This window comes from Molothrus aeneus, chromosome 5 (assembly GCF_037042795.1).
Source record: "Molothrus aeneus isolate 106 chromosome 5, BPBGC_Maene_1.0, whole genome shotgun sequence".
Classification (NCBI taxonomy): Eukaryota; Metazoa; Chordata; class Aves; order Passeriformes; family Icteridae; genus Molothrus; species Molothrus aeneus.
This window is the reverse complement of record NC_089650.1, coordinates 57,891,644-57,914,956: the sequence shown is the minus strand read 5'-3', so window position 1 is coordinate 57,914,956 and position 23,313 is coordinate 57,891,644. Positions and strand designations below refer to the sequence as shown.

General features: G+C 40.4%; 2 protein-coding genes across 2 annotated transcripts in view; one reads left to right on the top strand and one right to left on the bottom strand.

Annotated features, from left to right (window-relative positions):
• CCDC146 (coiled-coil domain containing 146) overlaps positions 1–3,860 on the bottom strand; it is a 59,478-nt gene extending 55,618 nt beyond the window's left edge. The window contains exons 1-2 of the mRNA XM_066550881.1: positions 3,789–3,860; positions 3,570–3,650 (exon numbers count right to left, since the gene is read on the bottom strand). Coding sequence (XP_066406978.1) covers positions 3,570–3,650; positions 3,789–3,860 — 153 coding nt within the window. The remainder of the gene's footprint in view (positions 1–3,569; positions 3,651–3,788) is intronic.
• A 7,129-nt stretch (positions 3,861–10,989) lies between these two features.
• The window catches only part of FAM185A (family with sequence similarity 185 member A), a 39,791-nt gene continuing 27,467 nt past the window's right edge, over positions 10,990–23,313 (top strand). The window contains exons 1-3 of the mRNA XM_066550873.1: positions 10,990–11,362; positions 17,784–17,893; positions 21,138–21,230. Of these exons, the coding sequence (XP_066406970.1) occupies positions 10,990–11,362; positions 17,784–17,893; positions 21,138–21,230 (576 nt within the window). The remainder of the gene's footprint in view (positions 11,363–17,783; positions 17,894–21,137; positions 21,231–23,313) is intronic.

The following is a 23,313-nucleotide window of genomic DNA, read 5'->3' as shown; positions in this document are numbered from 1 at the left end:
AGCACCTGTAAATTCACCCAATTCCTCTACAGCTTCTTTAGGAACAGTCAACTTTCCTGTTGCAACAACGATTTGCTTTAACATTCACAATACAAACTATTTCCTACTTGCTGGAAGCTGTTGCAAAAAACCATACTCTAGCTTACAGAAACATTATCATCCCTAGCTGACTTCCCAAAAGGTTTATTTCATTAGCAGTCAGATTCCTGTGCATGGAGGTGGAGACAATATCTGTCTCAGCTGTCTGTGCCAACATATTTATATGCTTTTTTGTTGGGCCAGGAGCCTTTGTCATGTGGAGTGTGCCAGGATCAGCTTAAGTTAAAATGTTGTTTGCTTTAAACATACTAAGCTGTGTCAAGATTTTTATATCTTTGATAGACCACATACATATGTGGTGAGTACTAAAACAAATTATGCACTGCTATAGTTACCATGCAAAAATATAGTGATGATCACACTTTATAACAGCAGAAAGCACATTACAGAATATGTACAGGGACAGAAATTAAAATGGTGATTATGTAAAAAAAAAAAAGTTTATCTTAATCTTTTAGGTAGCTTTTCTAAGGAAATTTTCATTTAAACATAAAGAAACTTTTTATTTAAAGGAAACTTGTTTACACTCACCATTTAACCTAAGTTAGGAGAGAATTAAAAACTAGTTTGTTACCAAAAGAAATTGAAAACAACTCTAATTTCTAGAAGGGCATTGTTAGATGTGTCTATGTCACTGAAGAATTATATGAAATATTGATTCTTGGTATTTATATTTGAAAGTTGTAGCCAACCTTTATGTGACTTTCTCTTCTTTCCTGCAGCACAGATGAGAAAAAGGGGAAAAATGAGAAGCACCTTTCTCCCCTCAAACAACATTCAAACATATGCATCATTCTTTGACATTAAAGCTCTTACAGATAGCAGATAGGCATGAATCAGCATCAGATAATCAGAAACAAAATTTGCTTGAGAATTCTTTGTCATACAGTTGATTTCTTGAGATTTTGCTCTGTTTCCACTAGAGCTGAGATTTTGGCTAGCATCTTTTTTAGCAGTTCAACTGCTTTTGGCAGTCAGGAGTATAAAGTCACTAATCTCAGAAAGACTTTGAGCTTCAAAGTAGTAATGAAAAATATCCATGAAATCATCTTTCTGCTTCTTGGTGGCAATAGGACACTTGGACATCAGAGATGAAGAAATGTAGCATAATAGTGACAATTTCCACCAAAAAAAGCAGCACAAATGAAAAATTTGGTGCTGGTATCAGAAAGGGGACACTGATCATTTTGTAGGATATAGAGTGCAGCAGTTTACAATAGACCAGTCAGGAAAATCTCCCAAAGGAGTTTATTCTTCTGCATGTTTACATTCAGCAAATAAATGGATGATGTCTGTTAGCAGGAAGGGATTATTTTGGTACCTTCCGAACAAGGTACCACTCACTGGATCTGGAGAGCAGCAAAGCACTTTTCATTCACAGCCGCACTATTCTGCAGAACAGATAGCTGCTTGGTAATAAATAAAAACACTTGGTGAAAAGAAGTCATGATTAATTGGGTGCCTTTTGTTTGAACTCCAAGTTCTTAATATTTCTACCTAACCTACAAAGCTAAACAATGTTACTATTAAGGTTTTATTAAAAATAAAGGAGAGATAGTGTACATGTTTTAATTCTTGCTCTTTGTATTTTTGAGTATCTGCTGCTTACATGAGAAAAACAAGACTGGCTTGATGGCAAGAGGGCATATATCTGATTTTAAAGAAATCTTATAATAACAAAAGGTGTCCCTTCTGGTAAGTACATGCTGTGCAGGCATAAAGGACCAGTCAGTGAAACTGAGATACTATGATACAACTCTTCTTCTGTGGAAAAATCCTGAAAGCTATACCAAGCCAGCATCAATGCAAGAAACCTCTGTGGTGACCAAAGCCATATATTTATCCCTGAATTATGTATAAAGTTCAGCAAAAGAAAACAAATACGTCAGTGGAAGAGAAGAAATGTGAATAAGGGATGAAAAGCCAAACTCACAAGTAAAGTACAAGTGCAAACTGTTAAAAATTGTGGTAAAATAAATGAGTCATAGTTCTCTTCTAGAAATTGACAAAATGACCAGAAGACCTCATTTATGAAATATCATGCAAATTTCTTACTTTATTTTTCCACAGCATGTTTTTTCCTGAGTTGGGAACAACTCTAAATACTAAGTTTTTCCTGTATTTGCCATTAATGGCTTACAGTGTTATCAGCGTTAAACAAGTTAGCTTTACATTTGATATGCAGAATAACCTCTTTGGAAAGATTTTTTGAGAAAAAAAATCAGGCAAATAATCTAATAATTTTCTAGATTAAGTCTAGAAAAATTAGTTTCACCTTGATTAAAAATAAGGAAAACAAAAAAATGCAGAATACAGTTTAGAAGGGGCATGGGGGCACTTTTGCTGCTGCCTTGGACTGAGAATAAAGGGGGTTTGTGTTGCAACAATACTGGAAGCTATGGGCTCCCCATACACTGGCACTGGACTGAAAACAGCAGCTTCAAACTATGTTCAGTATGATCTAATAGCAGGATACGAAAGGTCCAGTCCTATTTTCCCCTTCACTACAAATTCTTGCCATGTCCTTTCTCCTGACCTTAGATTGTAGGCAGAGAGTGAGAGCCAGGGTAGCAAACTGATCTGACAGATCCAAGATGGAAAGAGTCCAAGGTAAAGCAACTTTAGGTAAGAACTTCAAGAAAACCATGAAGTATGAACAAAGCCTGATAAGGATACAAGATAGAGATATACATTTTTATTATAAAAAGGGCAGAAATTGGCAGGTCTCCCTTTTTAATGTGGGAAGACAAGAAGAAAGCTACATTATTCACTACAAAGGAAACTTAAACTGGGATATAGGGAAAACTTTTTACAAAATCCTGGCAATGATGACATACTGGAAAAGGATATACAAAGAGCTATCTCCACCAATTAAAGATTTAAGAATAAATAAGACAAATATCTGCAGAGAATCTACTTCAGTGGCAAATTTGGATTAGATTATCTCTTAATAACTCTTCTGGCCTTACATATATAAGGATTCCATTTGATATATATTTTATATTTAAAATTTTTAAATACTTCTAGTATTTCAAAAGACTCCTTAACACGAAAAAATCACAAAAGAAACTGAGCTCCAAAAGGCTTCTTCTATCACCATCATCAATTAATAGTGCCTCAGGAACCACTTACCTGCGATTTCTCCTGAAGCTACCAAGCCTTTTAAAAAATCACGATGCAATTACCTCTACAGATAGAATACTACAAAAGCAAAACCAAGATCTCTGTATTCTCATTTCCCTTAAGGCCATGATCACTGTAAACAATAACATTCTCTATGAAGCACAGCATCCCCAGCAAGAATATGACACTACTTCACAAAATTTTCTTACCACTTAGAAAAAAGTCAAAGAAATAGGGATGATATAGATAGTCTGCAGTAACAACCTTCAATTATTAACAGAAAAGATACACCTCAAAATAATTTACTTTGTACTGCTACAGACAGAGAAATCTGGGGCACATGGTACCTCATCTAAACACTGAAATGCAGGACTTGCTGTTAGGCTAGTGGGTCCCTGCTCCTCCTCTGCTGTCAGGCCAGTGGGTCCCTCCTCCTCCTCCTCCTTTAGGCCGGTGGGTCCCTCCTCCTCCTCCTCTGCTGTCAGGCCGGTGGGTCCCTCCTCCTCCTCCTCTGCTGTCAGGCCGGTGGGTCCCTCCTCCTCCTGGCTAGGAGCTGCTGCAGTCACCTCACAGGTAGGTGACTCATTCTCAGTTGCCAGCTCTGTGTCAGCAGCACTTCCTTCATCAGCCTGACTCATTGTTTAAAGGTCTAGAAAGTAACAAAAACACCAATACAGTTCATTAGATCCAGGGATGCATCTGATTGTGAAAGATAAATGTGTAGTGTAAAAACCACTACATAAACATGTCAGACCCACATTCAAACCATGTGAACAGATTAGATAACTCTACACTTACAACTTCATGAAAGACTTCATGCAAGAGGCTGCACTATCATTCTGTCATACTCTTGAGTATTTTTAAAATATCCTGAAGAAAGCTCTTATTCCAGTTAGGTAACACAGTCTTTTAATAAATGCACAGACAGAGAAATTAAAGAAGGTTGAAGCAAGCAGGGTTGTTGGAAAACATAATTTTGCTATATTTACATTATAGAAAAATCCCATATTAATATCTGTCATATAGGAATAGAAATCTCTAAGATACTTCCATTAGAAACAGTTAGATAAGGACATTGAGTACTTACTTCTTAGCAAGATTGGACTTAATGCCATAAAGTTCCTATAATTTCACTTTGTGTTTACTATCTTGGTCCAGCACTTGAGAATTATGTTCCCAAGCTTCAATCATCAGAACACTTTGGGATGTGTGAAAATGCCAGGGTGGGCGAGGGAAATAGGAGGTGGAATACAATGCTCCTGGTACCCTGATAAATCAGCAATGTCCATCAATTAGGTCCTCATCATTACATCAAATGTGAGTTAATATCTGCAAAACCCATCTTCTGGCATAACAGCATGTTTTGTATATCCAAAGAGTTTTAAAATACCAACTTTTTACATGAAGAAACATGAAAGGTGACAAAAACATCACAAGAGAAAGATAAAGGAGACATGGGATGATCCACCAGAGGCAATAAGCATCTCACAGAGGGAGGAGAGGGGAAGAGGGACTTGTGAGGCACACAGAAATCTTGCCATGACATAGTGAGATAGGGGAGGTATGGAGCACTTGTAGAGCAAGGAACAGTTTGAAGTGGAAATGGAGGAGTTCAAGAATTCCTTCACAAGTTCACTGAAGTTGTTTTAGACGACAGAAAGGGACAGATTAGTATCACAGTATTTTAGTGCAAAATTTTGGGAGAAAGATAATTGACTTTTGCAAATGTTCACCTGACACCAGCAGGTCTTTCTACATTACCTATTATGAAGAGGATATTGTATTCTGCTATGGAACCACATCACAATAAAACCCATATCAGCTGCCAAAGCTGCAGAATCCTCTTCAAATTAGGCAGCCTTGACATTACTTAGCATTTCACATAATATGTGGGAGATCTTACTCTTTTTTTAAAGGAGTGCTCTCTTTTAATCTCACTATAAATCAAAGACAACCAAAATTAAAACTGTAATAAAATTAAGAAGAAATTTTGAGACTACTTCTATAACATATACCAGATCTTTTCAATGAAACAGACAATGCAATTTGGCATTGCACAGCCAGAAAGCTGACAGTTAAGAAAAGTATAATTGCTTTTTCTAATTGTGGAAAATGGATACAAAAGTGTTGTGTCGTTTGTATGCACCTTTTGAAAAGTTATTTGTCTATAATGGTAGTGAAAGTTAAACTGGCAAGTTTATTACTTTCTTCAGTACTGTTTGGAATTCCTTCAGGAATATTTTGACTTCTAGAGAGTTTTCAGTGTCTGTATTTGCTTATGGAAAAAAAAGCAATTTCATGATCCCTCCTGGAGGAGTCAAAACATTGTGAAATAACTGTAAACATCAGAGAGGCCAAGAAATAAACTCCAAGTTACTATACATAAACATGTACACACATTTATAAATAGCAAGTGATTTTTTATCTGTAAAGAACTGCTGAATATTTTAGCATGTGCATTTTGTGTTTATGGCTACTGTTGCTTTATTTGTTCCTCTCAACTTAAAATTTAGACAGAGGGAAACTCTTCGTAGAACAATGCCAAAATATGAGAGTTTCATGGGTGTAGGCATATTCATCAGTGCTTGTACGTGAAACATACAGTTGACATCAGTCAAAAATATACCTCCTCCCAGTACAAAAGAGTCCTTACCAAGACTCCAGTCTGCTGGGCAGGGAGGCAATAAAAAAAAAAAAAACCCTCTGAATCTGAAAAATTTAGTTTTATAACTAAACTTTTTATAGTTTTAATTTAAGACACAACTATAGAAACCTGAGACAGACAAAAAGCATTAGAAAAGCCTCAGCTTTTTTTTTTTTTCAAGAGGAGGCAGACATAAACAAAACATATGTAGCTTTATGGGACATTAAAATAAGTTTAGCAGTCTTCCATTACCTGCTACATTACTAAATATATTATTCAGCTTATATAAAATTAGATCTATAAACTTCGAACAGCAAGGCAGAACATTTGTGTCTTTGCAGTATCTGGTAAATAAACTGCCTAACTGAAATAGGAGTGAAAGCTGTCATGATTTCTAACTTCACAGAATAGCCCAACAAGTAAGGATGTTTTCAAACTGCAGAACTGCAAACAATATCACAGCCTTGATCCAAGACAGAGAATTGCAGAGAACGGGAATTACAAGGCTGTTTTGGAACCTGGGTCAAATCAGGCTGAGAACTGTCTTGTGAAACAGCTTCAGGGCAGCAATAATAATAATAATAATAGAAGTCTGAACTCAGATTCCCTAAACTAATTTCAGCTTCTTCTGTCTCTCTCTAGCAAACAGCAATGTTCATACACAAATCAGTGAAGAATTCAAGTAGTTGACACTTAGCTGCATTTGTCCTTTTCAGAGGAACAGATGCAAAAAGTGGTAAAATTTTATTCCAAGCATAAAGAGATGCAGGTCCAGGTATGAAGGTGAATCACCTATCTCTGTGTTGTCATCTTATTGCAGGGGTTCCATACTGCTGTCCCCTAGCACAAAAGTTCCATACCTTCTTGGTGGTTCTCATGGGCAGCTCCTCAGAGCACTGCCTCTTTCTTCTCCACAAAGCAGCCACTGACTCCAGTTCCCTTCTCACCCAACCACCCCGCTCTTTTACAGCATCTTCTTCTCATTGGCTACAGCTGTGGCCTGTTAAAGTCAGGCCTGTTCCTAATCTTTGATAATTGGCCCAGCTGCAACTCCTTAGGGGTAAGATTACTTTCTACACTATCTTTATTTTTCTTATATTCTATCCTCCTACATCTCTGCACAATTCCAGCCTACAACTGGATGCCTGGGGAGGAAGAGAAGTACCCACCAGTCATGGTGTGGTGATGCTTCTATGAACCCATCCCCTTTCTCCTTGAACTTCACTCAAAACTTTCAGTATTGCTAAAATCCAGGGGAATAGAGATTTTCATTTTATCTTGGCATGACATGGTACTTCTTGTTGAATCTGGCTCCTTGATGTCACCTAGTCCTTTTACTGGATGAGTCACTGAATAATCACAACTTTTCTATGCCAGTAGGTTTATTTCTAATGTTGAATCATCATTTGACAATCCTTTTTCTAGGCTGAAGCAGACAATCCACCTGCTGTCACTGGCATGAAAGCCCTTCTCTGCCTTTCACTGTCCTTATCCTTCTCCAAATTTTTTTCAGTTCTACCGTATCCTCTTGAAAGAGAAGGGATGAGAGCTACAGGTAATATTAATAAGAGGAGCACCATAGATTTATTCTATCACACAGTGATCCTCTTTCCACATCCTAAAATTATTTTTAATGCTTTTTCCCTAATGTTAAAGTAGAAGACCTTTTGTTTTAACTGGACAGTCTGTGCTTCAGCATGAATGGGCGTGAGTTGAAACAACAACAAAGCCATGCCAACAATGCTAAACAATATTAAACAATGATTGAATCTAAAACTACTTCATGTACAATAGGACATTATCAAAGGCATGTGAATCAGAATGGATTGTTTGATTAGACTGTACAACCTCACCACTTTGGGGAAATGAGAGCACACCATAAACTGATAACAATTTCTACCTAAACTGCTCAACAATTTCTGTCATAAGTTCTGCTGTTTTCCCTTGTTTTCAAGTCTCTGCTATTTGGGAAAGAACCACCCTGAGCCACACACAGACTTTATCTGCTGGAGTTCTAATTAGATATGGCTATGATGAGGAGAATTTGAATGGTAAGATTTGTCATTTCCCATTTCACATAGTTTCCATGAGGAACTAACTTTCCTCAGAAAACTTCTGGTAGTAGTGACAAACAAGAAAATCCCTGAAATCCAAACCATTGTGTGCTTTGCAATGCCAAAGTACAGAGGAGGAAACAAACAAAACATAATTTGCCTACTTACTGAACTCTAGACCTTAAGAACTAAGAAGATTCAAGGAAGCAGTTCAGAAATGCACCACTAAAAAAACCTCAAAATACAAATACAGGTAGCCCTATTTTCCTGAGAAGTCAAGTCACATTATTTCTTCATTACAATTATAGCAAATGGGTAAAATTAATCCTGCCCAGGCAGGCTAAGTTTATACCCTCTGGGTACCTGCAGCAGTTTGTGATTATTCTGTGATAAACACAAAAGTTAGAAAAATGTATTCCTTCTACAGCCTCCCCTGTAAATAATTCCTCTTTCCTTGAAATCTCTCTTTCACCTTAGCCTAAAAGTGCATCTGATAATACTTTGGCTTAAAATCTATTTTAAATCACTTTATAGAACTTCCATGAGTTTTAGGGTTTTTTGGTCTTTTGCATGAAATACTGAATATTCTTCGGCATACAACACCAATAAAATGGCAAATAAGGATTGTAATTCACTAAGAAATCATGTAGCTATCAAAGGCGGAGTTCTAATTATATCTTCACGTATAAATTTGATATAGCTTTCTTTTCCTGCAAATGACAAGTCAAAAAATGAAAAAGGGAAACAAGTAAGTAAATGAATAAATGAATAAATAAATATTCTTTCACTGTTGGAGTCTGCTACATGCTATACAGCTGATCCAAATAAAAGCATGAAAGTTAAACAGAATCAGTATAGGAAAAAAATATAGATGACATAAATAAAACATTAAACACATGAGGTTTCAGATGTATGGAGAAAGAACTTCTTCCTGGCAATTACTTTTAATCTGTTTTGTTCAGTATTTTTAATCATGCATGCTTAGACTGTATCTAATGAGAAAACCCAGCAGCAACAATGAAATATAAACATAATTGAGGCTTAAACATCTTGGAATGGTTTCTTGAACTAACTTCTCAACTATGCAAAGCTTGACAGCATTAAAGGTGATGCAGAGCCCAGTTTAGTGCAGATTGTGGGTACGGATAAAGCTCTGCCTGTGTGAGGAGCACCAAATACCAAGCTCCTGGAGGAAAAGGAGCTTAGGGAAGCAGCACTGCCGCTTCAGAGGCGGTGGGAGTCCAGGGTCAGGAGCAGCAGCACTGACCCAGGGAGAGAGGGGGGCAGCAGTGAGCCCACGGTACCCGGGGCCGGATTCCCCCGGAGCAATCGGAGCACGGAGTTCTGTGAGTTATTGGCTGAACTGGCTGTCATCTAGCGGGGTCATAGCACATTGCAACGCACTTGTTACACATCTGTAACAACCTCCCCCCTGACAAACAATCTGACATCCAAATTTGGTATTGGTCTCAAAGGTGAGAATTTTGTAGATTTTTTTCCCCAAATCCACTATTTCTGAAGACTTGGAAAAAAAAAAAACAACAGCCTTCCAGCCTCCATCATGTCCCGAGATATTTTTGATACTTTTTTGACTTTCTAGAATTCAATTTTTGTATATTAGACTGTCATAAAACAGGCTAGCCCTTTTTGTGTTTAGCCTAATGATTTTTTGAGACTGAGTAATATAAACCAATGCAATAATTTAACTGATGAATGTGAATCTTCATTAAACTTTCCACAGTGAAAATTACTGATGGACCAAAAATATAGGGCAATTTTTCTGCCTCTTGGACACTGAGATGTCAGTTCATATTCATAAATAATCAAAGCCAGACGGTGACAGAAATAGAAATAGGGCTAATGAAATGAAAAGTATTTGATGACTAAGTATCATGCTTGCATGGTTATTTATGAAAAAGAAACACATGGAATGCAAAAGGGAGACAGGAATTAAGTAACAGGCCCAGATTTCATTATTACTTGTGTTGCAATCTTGCTAAGACAATGCAGCTTACTGTACATTTTTTTCTCTCATTAATTGGCAGTAAACAACAACTATTACTAGAATTCAGCCCCTGACTGTACATCATCCATTGCCCACATGCCCCACCTCATTTTTTAAAATTGTTATATGATGATAATGTGGGGTATGAAGTCCAGAAGAGTCTTTTAAACTCAATTAAGTGCTTCCCTGTTGGTTTATAAACCCTGTGAGGACAATTGTCTTATGGCTTATTTGTGGAGATCTCAGGAAAATATTTAATTGCTTCGCTTCAGAACTGCTAAAAAGCAGTACAACACCTAACATATTGACCAAAAGTTACTGACAGAGAGCGATTCTGGTGCTTTGTGATATCACTTCAAAAAAACAACAACAAATAACTGGTTTTCCAACACATCTGTCAATCTGCTTCTAGACCGGGCTGGCTGGGGACATGTCAGCACAGGCAGGCTGGCTGTGGCTGAGGTGCCCTGAGGGGCGGGCTGCCGCGGGACCCCATCTCCTCACGATACGGGCCCGCCTGGGGGTCGCACCCCCGGCCCTCAGGGACTCCTCAAAAAAGGCTGTGGCGGCACCGCTTGACTTACTTCCCCCCTCGACGTCGGAGCCGCGGCTTTGCCTCTCTTGGCCCCAGTCCCGGCTCCCTCGGCTCCCTCCCGGCCCGGCCCGGCCCGGCCGAGTGGCGTCCCTGTCACTATAGCGACCCGCGCACCGCCTCCCGCCCGCCTCAGCCACCCCAGCTTCTGATTGGCTGCGGCGTCCGCCCCGCCGCCCAATAGCAGCAGGTCTTCGGCAATGCCCCGCCCTCCCCGCTCTCCGATAGGCTCGTGGGCACGGCTGTAGTTCCTTCCGCGCGCTGTAGAACTACGACTCCCAGGAGGCTCCGCGGCGGAAACACCGCCTGTTTACCGGCCGTGCCGGTGCCGCTCCCCGCGTGCAGCCCCGCCACGTGACCGGCCGGGGGTCACGGCCGCCCGCCGGGAGCGGCCTCGTCCCGTCAGGTCCGGTCCCGTCGGTCCCGGGCGCTCCTGACGCGGCTCCCGGGCGCTCTCGCCCTGCCGGCGGCAATGAGGGCGCTGCCCCCGCGCTGGGCGGCCCTGGCTGTGCGAGCGGCGGGCGGGCAGTGGGCGCCGCCCGTGCCCCGCCGCGGTCGCAGCGGCCCCGGCCCGCCCCCGCAGCGGGAGTGGGCGCTGTCGGTGAGCCCGCGGGGGCGGCTGCGGGTGCGGCTGCCGTGCCAGGTGAGCGTCCGCCCGCTGGACCCGCAGCGCTGCCCGGGCGCGGACCGGGTGCTGGTGTCCGTGAGCGGCGGCAGCCCCGGGCGGGAGCGGGAGCGGGACCCGGTGCGGGTGGAACACGATGAGGCGCTGGGGCAGGTGGCGATCGTGGCGGACGGCGTGGACAGCAAGACCGCCGTGGACGTCCGGACGCCGGTGAAGTTCGGTGAGGGCGGGGGAGGTGCACGGATCGCGGCGGTCCCACCGGGAGCTGGCCTGGCCTGGGCTGGCTGGAAGGCGGTGTTGGGAATCGGCATCGCGCCCTGGCTGGTTCAGAACGCCCCGCTGTGGTTCCTGAGCTCTCTGGAGTGTTCCTGGGTGTTGGGATACGCCATTTGTTGGTGACCTTTTTGCCAGTAGTGGTTTGTGCTGGAACCTGAGCTGGTGAGGGGTACTCGGAGCGCTCGCTGACACCTGTGCTTGGCAGCCGCTGTTCCAGAGAGACCCGGCCCCGGGGCAGCATCCTGGGCACCCCTGCCCTCCTGGGGCTGCTCCAGAGAGACCCGGCCCCGGGGCAGCATCCTGGGCACCCCTGCCCTCCTGGGGCTGCTCCACGGAGCAGGGCTGCAGCATCCAGCAGCTCCGGCAGGGTTTGTGTGCGGAGGGCTCTCCGCAGGATCGAAAGAGCCTGGGAGGTAACGGTGCAGATGAAATAAAGGAGGGCTCCCTTGCCCGGTACAAACGTTGCATTATCTTTTTGGGCATAGGGTTATAATCTGTGCAGGGTTTCTTGTGTGGAACACAGTTTGGGAGAGCAGCTATAGTGGCTGAAGCCAATAAATATCTCTGCTGAACTGATGGTAAAGTTCTGACACTTTCCCCGAGTTTAGGAAGTACAGACTCAGGGATTTGTGTTCAGTCACTAATGTGGTTTTGGTTTTTCCTGTGCATTTGGGCAATTTTCCTATACAGGGCAGAATGTTTCATCATGCTGGAAGAACTTTGATGCATCTGGTGTGTTGTTTTCTTAAAGTTATAGAAGACTGCTGCTTTATTTTATTTAATGCCCTGCTGCAGTTGTGATGAATATGATGAATAATCCCACCCTACTTACACTTCATTCATGTAATCTATGACTTTTGTAGAATAGGATGTTACATACAGCAAAGACGTTCTGCACCTTTTATGTTACTTTACTTTTTTTCCCACCCTCTGTCTTAGGGAAAATTCTGCAATGTGCTTTTTTTTTGTTGTTGTTTTCTTTTACAAGGACCTGAACTGTACATAATTCAAAATGGAGAAATTCTATGGGTTTGACATAGCATCATTCTCACGTTTTCCAGTCTTACTCATCCCTATAATTTAATTTTTTTAAACACTGCTTATAACTGAAGGGGTGTTTCTTACATATGTTTATCACAACTTAGGGTCTGTTTTGTTTCCTAGCAACTAATACATGCACAAATATTCTGTAACTAAATACAGAATATTTGTGCATATAATCTCAGCCTTCCTGCCCTCAGTGTGCTTTGCTCTGTCAGAATGGCTGTGCTGATTGCTACCATGACTCCAGCAACCACTGCCCTGCCTCTGGTCATAAACAGATGCTCAGGGAAGGGTAAGAACAGAACAAATGTAAATGATATTTCATCTAAGCATTCTCTTAGCTCTCAACTGTTTTCATCACAGGATTTTCAGAGCCTGATACAGCTGAACACCTCAGTGGATCTCTGCTGAGTGTATAGAAACAGTTTCAGGGTGAGAGCTTCCTGGTAAACTCTTGTCAGAGTCCCACAGTTTAATTTCCTGCTACTTTATCATTTGAGTATGTGGTATTCCAAGGTCCTCCTGCAATTTGTCAGTGAGCTTTTAACTAGTCTGAATAATTGGATGCCATTGATACAAGTTTTCAGCCTTGCTATTTGTGCTAATTTCCAGCTTCTTGTACTGTTGAAGGTGGTGCACAGCTTATAGCTGAAAGACAATAGGGAACTAAGGAATTGTTAAAGACATTTGAAAACCCGAGTTGGTTCTCTTAAACAGATCAGCTGTTACCTCTTTATTCATTGACTCTGTCATTGAACTCTAGCTGGACTGTCTTCTCCAAAAGTCTTGTAGCCTTGACTCTTACCTGAGAATTTTCAGTTGCTATCTTAGAGCTCTTCTTTTTATTTTTTCCCCTCCCTTGCTTGGCAAGCACAAAGATTACCTTGGCTTGTCTGTAGCACATTCACAGAGTCCATCCCATAATTACTGAGAATGAAGCAAACCCAGTGTCTCATTTATTACCCTTCAGTTCTCAGGTGTGTCTGGTTACTGCAGTCCTTTACTATTTTGGTCTCTCCAGGATCTCTGAGTGACTGTTACAAGTCACTCCTGAGCTGGTTATTCTCAAGGTGCAGAATTCATTGTGTTAACATGTGAAGAATTTCAACCTTCATAAAGGGTTGCAATGTGAGGAATCTTCCTGAAAGTCTTGATAATAAATCCTGATTGATGAAAAACAATAATTTCACTTTTTTCCTGTCTTTGAGATTCTTACTATATTCTGAATGCTGAATTTCAGCCTACACTGCAGACAGTATTAGGGGCTTTCTTCTTGAAAGAGGTTTTCTTTTTTTTGTAGGTTTCTAAGCTGTTCCGCTTGGGTTTGTGGTAAGCTCATGCAATTCAGGTTCCCTGGACAATCTGTGGGCTGTAATGTCCTTCCACAAGTGGCTCTTTGTCACCCCATGGTTAGCATGATGTATTATTGTTGTCATCTGGGTGCATCTAGAGATATATTTACAGAAATGTAAGTGTGTGGGGTTTGGGTGTTTTAAGTTTCTACTCAGTGAAGTAGAATTTTTGCTTGCACTGAGATTCTACTTTTAAGTGTCCTTTCAGCTCTAGTTTGGGGTTTTTTTATCTTCTGAGCATTAGTTTGTGCTTGAGTAGCTCAGTTTATTCATTTAGAAAATAATTATCCATTAAATTTCATTGCATAAACAAAAGATCTTATCTCTTGTAAAAACACATCTCAAACCAGAAAGGAACTGTTGTTGCTGTGCAAACACTTTGGCTTTTCTCTGCCTTTCCTTGGGTGCATGAGGAAGATGTTAGCTCTGTTCTGCTCAGGTGGTTTTGCCTGAGCTCTCTCAGTCACTTAGTTGCAAGAAGTTGAGGGGTTGATGTGAATCTCTTTTCAGCTTTTGCTTGTTTTCTTCACTTTGGAAGTTAAGGCATTTCATAACAGCTTTCACAATTTAGCTTGGAGCTTATCCAGGAAGCTGCAAGTTATCTAAAGCTCCTTAGAGCCTGAATAAAGAGCATGTGTGGAAGATGCTGAGCTTGAATATGCATTTTAAACCAAAGGCAACCTCTAAGCAGCTTAGTGGGGCAAGTACCAAAAGATCCTCTGTTTGTCTTAGTGTCTGTTTTTGAGCTCTATAGGATTTCAATACCACACATGATCTCATAATCTTCTCTGATACATCTAACCTTCACTGATGGCAGATGTCAAGGAATTTCTGTTTAATCAGGCTTATTTATTTTGGCATGTGTTAATTAAACCTGAAACCAGCCCTTTGATTTCTGGTTACTATACATTGACTGCATGAGTATGCAGAAGTAAACTGTACTGAGGGCTTGCATAACCATAATTTGAGATAATTCTAGGGCTGCTGTGTCATCAGAAAAGAAATAATTATCCAGTCTATTTCAAGTGTTATAGCTTAAGGCAGCTTAATAACTGGGCTGCTTAAATACCCTGGGGTACCCCTGCTTACATTCTGATACCAAAGTGTTTCTGTTTTCCTAAATACCTTCATTTCTGATACAAGTCTTTTACACCACAAAGATCTTCATGCATTCTTTGTGGTTTATGTGGCTAAAGTTGGCTTCAGCCCTTGTCTTTGCTAGGGAGGAATCAAACTGGCTATTTTTGGAGTTTTGGCACTGAAACAGATTGTATCTTGTTCCTCCTTGTTAAAATTTCATTGGCAATATTATCCAGCTTTCAGTCTGCTTCTTTATGGAGTTGTTTATCCTTGGTTTGGGAACTCAGAAGGAAAGAGACAGAGGGGCTCAATTCCTTGTCCACTAATTTTTGTTACATAGAGGCTACCAAAGTGGTGTGACTGCAGAGGGTCAAGGCACAAAGTATGTTCCAGAAGTCCCTGGTGTTTCTTAATGACTTGTTTATGAATTTCCAGACTTCCAGGTCCTCTTTTAGCACCCATCTTTGACAGCTAGGATTACACTACTAACCCACCTTTTCAAATGATGGCAATAGTATGCTCTGCAGGATCAGAAGGTTTTTTTATTAACCTTATTCTTGTAAAAGTCTCAGTGTGTTTGTATCATGACTAAACTGAGCACTCTCAAGCCTTTGCCTTGTCCCTTGTAAGAGCAGGAGGGTTTCAAGCTGATTGAATTTGAAGATTTGCACAAGCAAAGTGGCTTTTGGGACTCTCTTCTCAGAAAGCAAAGCAGTAGAAGTCTTGGTTGTAGACCTTCCCAAGCACCATGCAGTTGTCCAGTGGATGAACTGAGAGTCTGGGCAAGACAGCTTGTTCAAAAACAGCATTGCTTCCCAGTCTACCTCTTGTAGCCTTCTTTCTTAAGGAATCATTAACCTTTGAATGTGGTCTGCATCTTCACTAAATTTAACCTCTGGGCTTACTGCAGCCATAAGGAGGATGCTTGCTGCAAAGATGTTGTGCTTCAAGTCTGTCTCTTGGATTCTCCTAGTCAGGTTTTGTCAGGTGAGAACACTTCCACTTGTTGTTAATTGGAGCTCTCAGTCTCTCATCTTCGTGGTCTGCAAGCTCACTGTTGTCGTGGTTCCAGGAGGCAGGGCAGGAGGACACTTCACAGGTTTGACTTGGGAATCTCCTCGGGGCAGAGCTTGTTTTGCACAGTCTGATTATTCTTTTTGTCTTTCTGATAACCTTAGCAGGCAGTGGCAGTGAACGAAACACTTTTCACATTTGGTTAAATGAAGATTTTTTTTTACTAAATAATCTCCTTTCCTTTAGGAAGTGATGGGACTCACTATCTGATCCTGTCAGTTCTTCACTTGTGTCTTGCAGCAAACTCTTCTGATTGCTGTTCAATTCTTCTTTTTCTTCTTTTTACCTTTTACCTTAGAAGAACAAAATCACATTTTTCCTCTCCTGCCTTTACCTTTTGCCAGCCACTATAGTGGTCATTTATACAAATTATTAATAGAAATTATTAATATAGACAGAATCCCCAGACTGTACATTGTCAAAACTTCTTCCCATTCCTTAAACCCAAGGGCAAGACAAATAGCAGAAAATTGCTTTTCCTGCCCCTGCATCCTATCCACAAGACCTGGTGATTTTTCTTTGTGGGAGTCTATGAACAGTAGCAAGGTGAGGTGACTCAGGCTAGAGGCAAACGTGCTTCTTCATGCCAGGGGAATGTCAGGCTTTGCAAAGGCTGGGGAGAATGACACACACCAACACTTCTCTGCCTGGTTTTGGATAGTGGAGCAGCAAGGCCTGGGTATTTGTGCTGTTGAACCTCATTATTCTACTTGTGGCCTCAGACACCTGCCAGCCTTCTACCCCAAAGAGGGTGTCAGGGTGCCCAAGTGTTTAAGTACAATTTCTAATGGAATTGGTGGCTAGGGGAGATAGGAGATTGAGGTGGAGTTAAAAAGAAAAAAGATGAGACTTCACTAAAGGTTCACGCCCTGCTGATTCCTTGCCACAGGTTACAGTAATTCTTCTTCTTAATGTTCTCTCTTGGAGTTGGATGGCTCAAACTTTCTGACTTAGTAAACTTTCAGTGTTCATAGCTGATAGTGACTACTCAGGCTGTTCAAAGTGCATGGCCAGACACCGCAAGCAGGTTTTTAGTAACAAAGAAGCTGCTTTTTTTTCCTTACTATGTTTGGTTACTCTGTTGTTGGGAAGGATGGAAGTTTGATAAGAAAGTCTCACAGATATGTATGCTTAGGAGAAAGATTTTTAAATGTTGAGTCTGATGAAGAATAGAAATGAAAGCAAGTTTTGATATAGAAGAAAAGAATTGCTGAGCCAGTCTTACTGGATGACCAAGGAGGCAAAGGGTGTGTTAGTTAGAAGGGGTTTTTATGGCTTAGAGCAGAGGATGAACCTGCCTCAAACAAGATGTTTTTACCAAGCAGAAAGATAGCACAGGCAAACAAGTCAGCAAATGCTGCAGGTAGAAAAAAGGTCCCAGAATTTTCCCCTGCAAGAAAACTGAAAAACAACTTCTAGCTTAGACTGTAATGTACTAACTTGTAGTGATTGGAGACTAGTAACATGAATATGGTAATTATAGTCATTATGATAGGGCTATAGATAAAGGTTAAGGTATAGATTGGTTCTACTGTATGAAGATGCTCAGCAAAGAAAAGTCTATAATGCATTGTAACCAAAACCAAAGGGTCTCCAGGCCTGCCTGCAGCTGGAGCTGACAGCTGTGGGCACAGGCTCTGTCACCCACCACCCTGGACTGCTGTAACTCTTGGATGGAATAAACTGCATTGTGGAGAGCTGCATGGAGTCCCATATCCCTCATTCAGGCTCTTACACTGTGTAACATGATCAAATACTATGTTAAAGATATCTGACTTTTTCTTTCTGTTGCTGATAAAACTCTTTTAATTCTAGATTTGGATATCAAAACATCAGGGACTGGCTGTGTGAAGATTCAGAAAATAGAATGTGATAACTGCAAAATAGAAACAGAGAAGGGGACGAGTGTCTTGCAGTCAATAAAGGTACAAAGAACCCTCCCCCACTGTTTGAGAAGGGATTGTGTGGTGGGATATAGTGTTAAATACCAGCTCTGGAGATGAGAAGTACTCTGGAATTCTCATTGCAGCACTCATATTGCTCTGTGTACAGCACCTCACCTTGAATTACTGCATACAATTGCAGCACAAAGTCAAAACCAGTGAATGAGGAGGAGTCAGAAGTCCATGTACCTGTGATAGCCAAAGGCAGCAGGAACAGTGACAGCAGTGAGCCTGATCCCTGTCTCCCCTACCCCTCAAAGCAAAATAATAGACTGGGATTTCCTGTCTAGTAGGTTAATAGTTGTGCCTGCTCAATCAAGACTTTGCAGCTTGCTGCTGATTTCTTTTTTTGTATGTGTGTGGGGTTTTTTTTTTATTTTTTAATAATTGGTATATCAGAGCTATTGACAATCCCTTTAAGTTAATTTTCAATCAGAAGTTACACATTACATGTCCAAAATACCTGACTGAAATATATCTGATATATACTGCCTATGATATATCATAGGCATGAGGTTGTTTTTTCAGTCTTGAGGTTTCAAGTATGCTGACTTAAGCTGTTGTAAAATTAATCACACTTTATCTGACTTAGGTGCTATTTGGAATCAAATTCACTTGATTGTTTGGGATTGAACCTGCAGGAATTGGTATAAATTCAACAGAAGGGTCAATTTTTTTTGAGATATGAAAAATTTTTTAACATTTTTCGTTATTGTGGTAAGAGATGATTTTATAACAGATGTAGGGAAAACTGAGCTTAGGGAGGGGTGTAATATACAATAGAGCTAGGTGTGCTCTGCAGCTGGGGAACTATAGAGAACTTGAACCTTCCAGATTCTGTGTAATTGAACATTTTACTGTAATAAAGATACCTAAAATCTTACAGAAGTTAATAGCACTATGTGATGCCCACCTAAACTTTTCATTAAAAATTATTTTATTGTGTAATAATGGCAACAACAGTGCATGAGAAACTGCACAGTATGAGAAAACAAAGTGGTTTTAGCCAGTAATAATGACAGTAATCATGGTATGCCATCACATCAAGAATTTTTTGGTGTCATGGAAAAAGATGATTTTGAAGAAAGACCACTAACTTATCTTCTGGGAATCTTCTCTCAAATGCAATCCAAGATGTGAAATATCTTGAATTTTAAAAATTAAGAGCTGGATTTTAGTCTAATCTTGTTTTTAAGTACTGTAGTTCTAGTAAGGTGACTGAACTAATTTTTTTCTAATAAAGCTTCAGGAATTATATTCTGTGTTATCAGAGAAGCAGAATTATTTGGGAGAAATAGAATTATTAGCCTTCAGGTTTTTTCCAAAACTACTAAAAATGTTATGGGCCAGATGCTGTAGAGAAGCATAAGAGCTGATTCCCTTTCTGGGAATTTGCTTTATGGAGCAAACTGAAGTGATAGTGCCCTCCCCTGGATGGATTAAAGCTGATTTAATGGTGGTTTGCTGTTACTAACAAACCTCATTAACTAACAAAGCAGGAGAGCCTTTCTTTACAGGAGAGAGAAAAGATTATTGATAAATGACTTTAAATGAAAAAATCTGGTCATGTAGGTATTATTCAAGAGCACCAGCAAACACCTTCACAACTGCTCATTTTCTTAACTTGCAAGAAGTTGTTAGTATAAACTGTAATTTAAAAAAACTTTTTTTATACAATATACAAAGCTTCTTTTATATACAGTCTATAGAGTCTTTACAAAAGACTTAATGATTTGACCTCTACTTTGCTTAACCATGTATACTAGTAATTGAACAGAAAGGAGGAGTCTCTATGAGGCTTATTAATGGATTTTAAATTAAAACTACACACAGTTTTGCTGTGGTAGACATTACCCAGCCAGTGAGATTTATTGAGGGTGATTTTATTAAATTGTTTTGTTTTGTTTGGGTGGTGGTTGTTTTTTAATTGGCTGAAGTCCAGTTTACCCTATTCCTTCCAAGTGTCTAGATCAACTGATAGCAATAGTAATTCCAAAACACAGTTATGGCATTTTGGTCTTCTTCAGAGTATGAATTATTCACAAATTCTTGATTGAGAAGGCAGTACTTCTTTTTAATTTTTTTTGTTGTGCCTCTTATGATGACAATGCCACCAGGGAGACCCTTTAATTGTGCTTCCATGTTCCTCAGTTACTCCTGACTCCTTGGCTGGGCTGGTGATAACAAGAATTTCCAGGCATCTCACTCACACTGGCAGAAAACCTGCTATGCTTCCTCACCACACACCTTGTCTGAGCCTGGTTCATCCAGCACCAGTGTCCTTCTCTTCTTCTGAACAAATTTTTCTGCTTTTCCTCTGCCATCTGTTAAGGTCTTGACATCCTTTTGCCTCTTCCTTATTCCAACCTTTCTCCCTTGCTTACAGAAGCCCTATGAAAAATTAGTGCTTTTTTCTTTCAGCTGGTGGAATATTTCCTCTTAGTGAAAAAGCTGCTTCACCACTGTAACTGGTTTCTTCTCTCAGCAAATCCTTCTGTCTGTTAGGGGTCTCCAGAGATACCTACTTCTGAAAGCCTGGTTGGTTTTTTTTTAAGGAAGATATTCTAATAATTTGGGATGGGGAGAATTAGTGTCTGTGTTGTGGTTTTATTTTACTGATCTATCAGTGGCCACACTGGTGAGCCCTTGCTATACACTAGTTTTTCCAATCTTGCAAGTCCCCATATTCTCCTCAAGTTACACATTTGGAGGATTTGCTGTTTAACCATTATTCTGATAACAAGCATGGTGTACCTGCCTCAAAGGGACTGTGATGGCAGATTGAAACATTTCATTCATCATCTTACTGTATAAGGAGAGAACAATCTAGTTAAATGTATTTTTTAAAGATTTTTTTCTCTTTTACAGATGGCTGTATTTTATTCTCAATACCTGGTGGGGTTTTTTGGCTTTTTGAGATTGGTTTATGTGTATTTCAGTACTTTTTTTTTTCCTCTTGTTGGTTGTATGCAGCAACAGCTGGAAGGTATAAGGGCTATAGAACAGTTGTTACTTGAAACTTGGCTAATTTGTTAAAAACTGGAGATTTGCCTTAAGCAAAACAATTTGAATTAGAATTTGTGTGCAGTGAAACACTGTAGAATCTGGTTCTGCTTGCCAGGACTAAGGAGGCTTCCAGTGGTTAGTGTGGTACAACTTGAAAAACAAGATAACCATAACTAGAGAACCAGTTATCCTAACTGTATGATTTTTAAACTTTTTTCAGAGCCATAAAATTGATATAAGGACAAATGGTGGCAAAGTAATTGGACTTGGGACACTTTATGGAAATACAGATATTTGTGCAACAGAAAAGGGGGTAAGTAGGAAGTAAAACTTTCTCTTTAGTGGCTTATCCTCCTCATTTGTTGTAAAAGGACTAAATTAAAAAATGTGCTGAAGAATATGTAAAAAACTCTCATTGCAACTGCACTGTTTCTTAGGTTTGTCTGTTAAATTATATTATCCTGTGCTAAATTTGGATAGATAAACAGGCTGCACAGAAAGCAGGAATAAGTGTGTGATCATTCCATCAGTACAGAGATTGTTCTACTGATACAACCCATCAGCTTTAATTATATAGACCCCTCAGGACATTCTTAAACTTTCTCCTTGGCTAATATGTAGGCATTTGGACTCTGCAGAAGGCTCAGGAGTTTTAATGTCTCATGGATAGTGGCTTGATCTTTGTAAATGCTGCACACATAAATTCTAGTGTTATGTAAGAATGGAAGAGTAGAAGGTTTTGCAGACTTCATGTGGCTGAGGAAATGTAATCACAGGTAATCTTGCTGTGAGATGCAGTGGGAAGAATCACAAAGAGAACATTTTTGTTGAGAACTAGCTTGGTTTTTTTCAGTAGATGGCAGTATGAGACTAACCACAAACTCCTGTACTCTGCTTTTGTTTCTTGACATAAGTAGGCAAGTCTCCTTTGTTTAAAGGAATGTAGAGCTCAACTCCCTGCAGTTCTCACAGCCAGTCTTGGTTTTAGGCAGTGTAATGTCCATTGCAATACCTACATGGGTTCCTTAGGATTCACTGGGTGAGAGGTGTTGCTGTGTGAGCATGGGGAGCCAAGCCAAGGCTGGGGGTGGCTTTGGCTGTGTGCTCTGTCAGAATCCATGGACACCCTTTAACCAGCAGCACTGGGAAGAACCAGAGTGGGGGTAACCCTGCCTTGCCAGGATAGATTTGAGCCCAAACTAGTGAGTTCCAGGCACCCAAAGTCACCTCTGTGAAGGGCTGTTTGGCGCTGCTGTGCCCCTTGTGGGGTCCCAGGTCAGCTCACTCACCTAGAGCCAGCTGTGAGCTGTTCTTGATGTCCTGCTGTAAACTAAGCAGCTTGCCATTGGATTTTCCAAAAACTCTCAGCATTGATTCATCTGTGTTTCTTTGGAAGTGGGTGTTAGACTACCTTTTATGTAATAAATGTAATAATGTATCTGTATGGGAAAATATAGTTCAGAAAATAGTTTTACTTTGAGGCTTTAAATGCTTTTTAAAAAATTAGCTCTCTTCAGAAACATCATCCTTCTGAAACAATAAAACAAATGCCATACAGATTAAGTTGAAGTCCTTCTTTGTGATCATAAATATTTGTATGTAGTATGTAATATTACAAGAAGTCAATCTTAGAGTTGTAAAGCTGTAGTAACTTGAGTGAAGTGAGTCATTTTAGCACGAATTCACAGCTACAGAACAATATTTTGGCTTATGTTACTGAACTTCTCACTAACAAACTTTGTAGTGTGGTTAGGAAGGACAGATTTCTTTTCTCAGCTGGCCACTTCTGTTAATAATCAGTCAGCCTTATGTCTCCTCTGTGTGTTTGTATGAGATGTTTCTTCCATCAGTTACAGTCATCATTATGTAATTATGGCTCTGTCAGCATTTCCAGCCCCCTCCTGGAGGTGGGGAGGGAGAGGATGTGGTAAAAGGCACTAAGCACTTGGAAAATTACTATTTTTTAGTGGGGGGAAGTGGGAGAAGACTTCCCCCACTAGTAAAGCTTTTGAGCAATGATAGCAGAAAAAGGAAGGCCAAGAGCAGAAATATGTGGAGAAGGAGCCATATATGTCTTATTTAGACATAGCAAGATGTCAGTTTTTATCTTGAAAATGTGTTCAGGTGTAAAACCTTCCCAGTCTGACTCGTGCAGATGAGACCAATGAAACCTGAGCATGTGGTCAGTTTCAGGAACTGCAACCCCCAAGGCTCTATGCCCAAGGGAAGGAATTTTTTCCCGAAAATCTGGTGGTTCAATGGACAAAAATAAAGAAATTTATTTGCCTGGGGAGTTATTAGCTAATCTGTGCCATGGAGACTTTTCTATAACACTTGGCTTTGTTGAGCCAGACATCTATGTTCTGCCAAAACTCCACAAGAGTTAAAGAATTTGG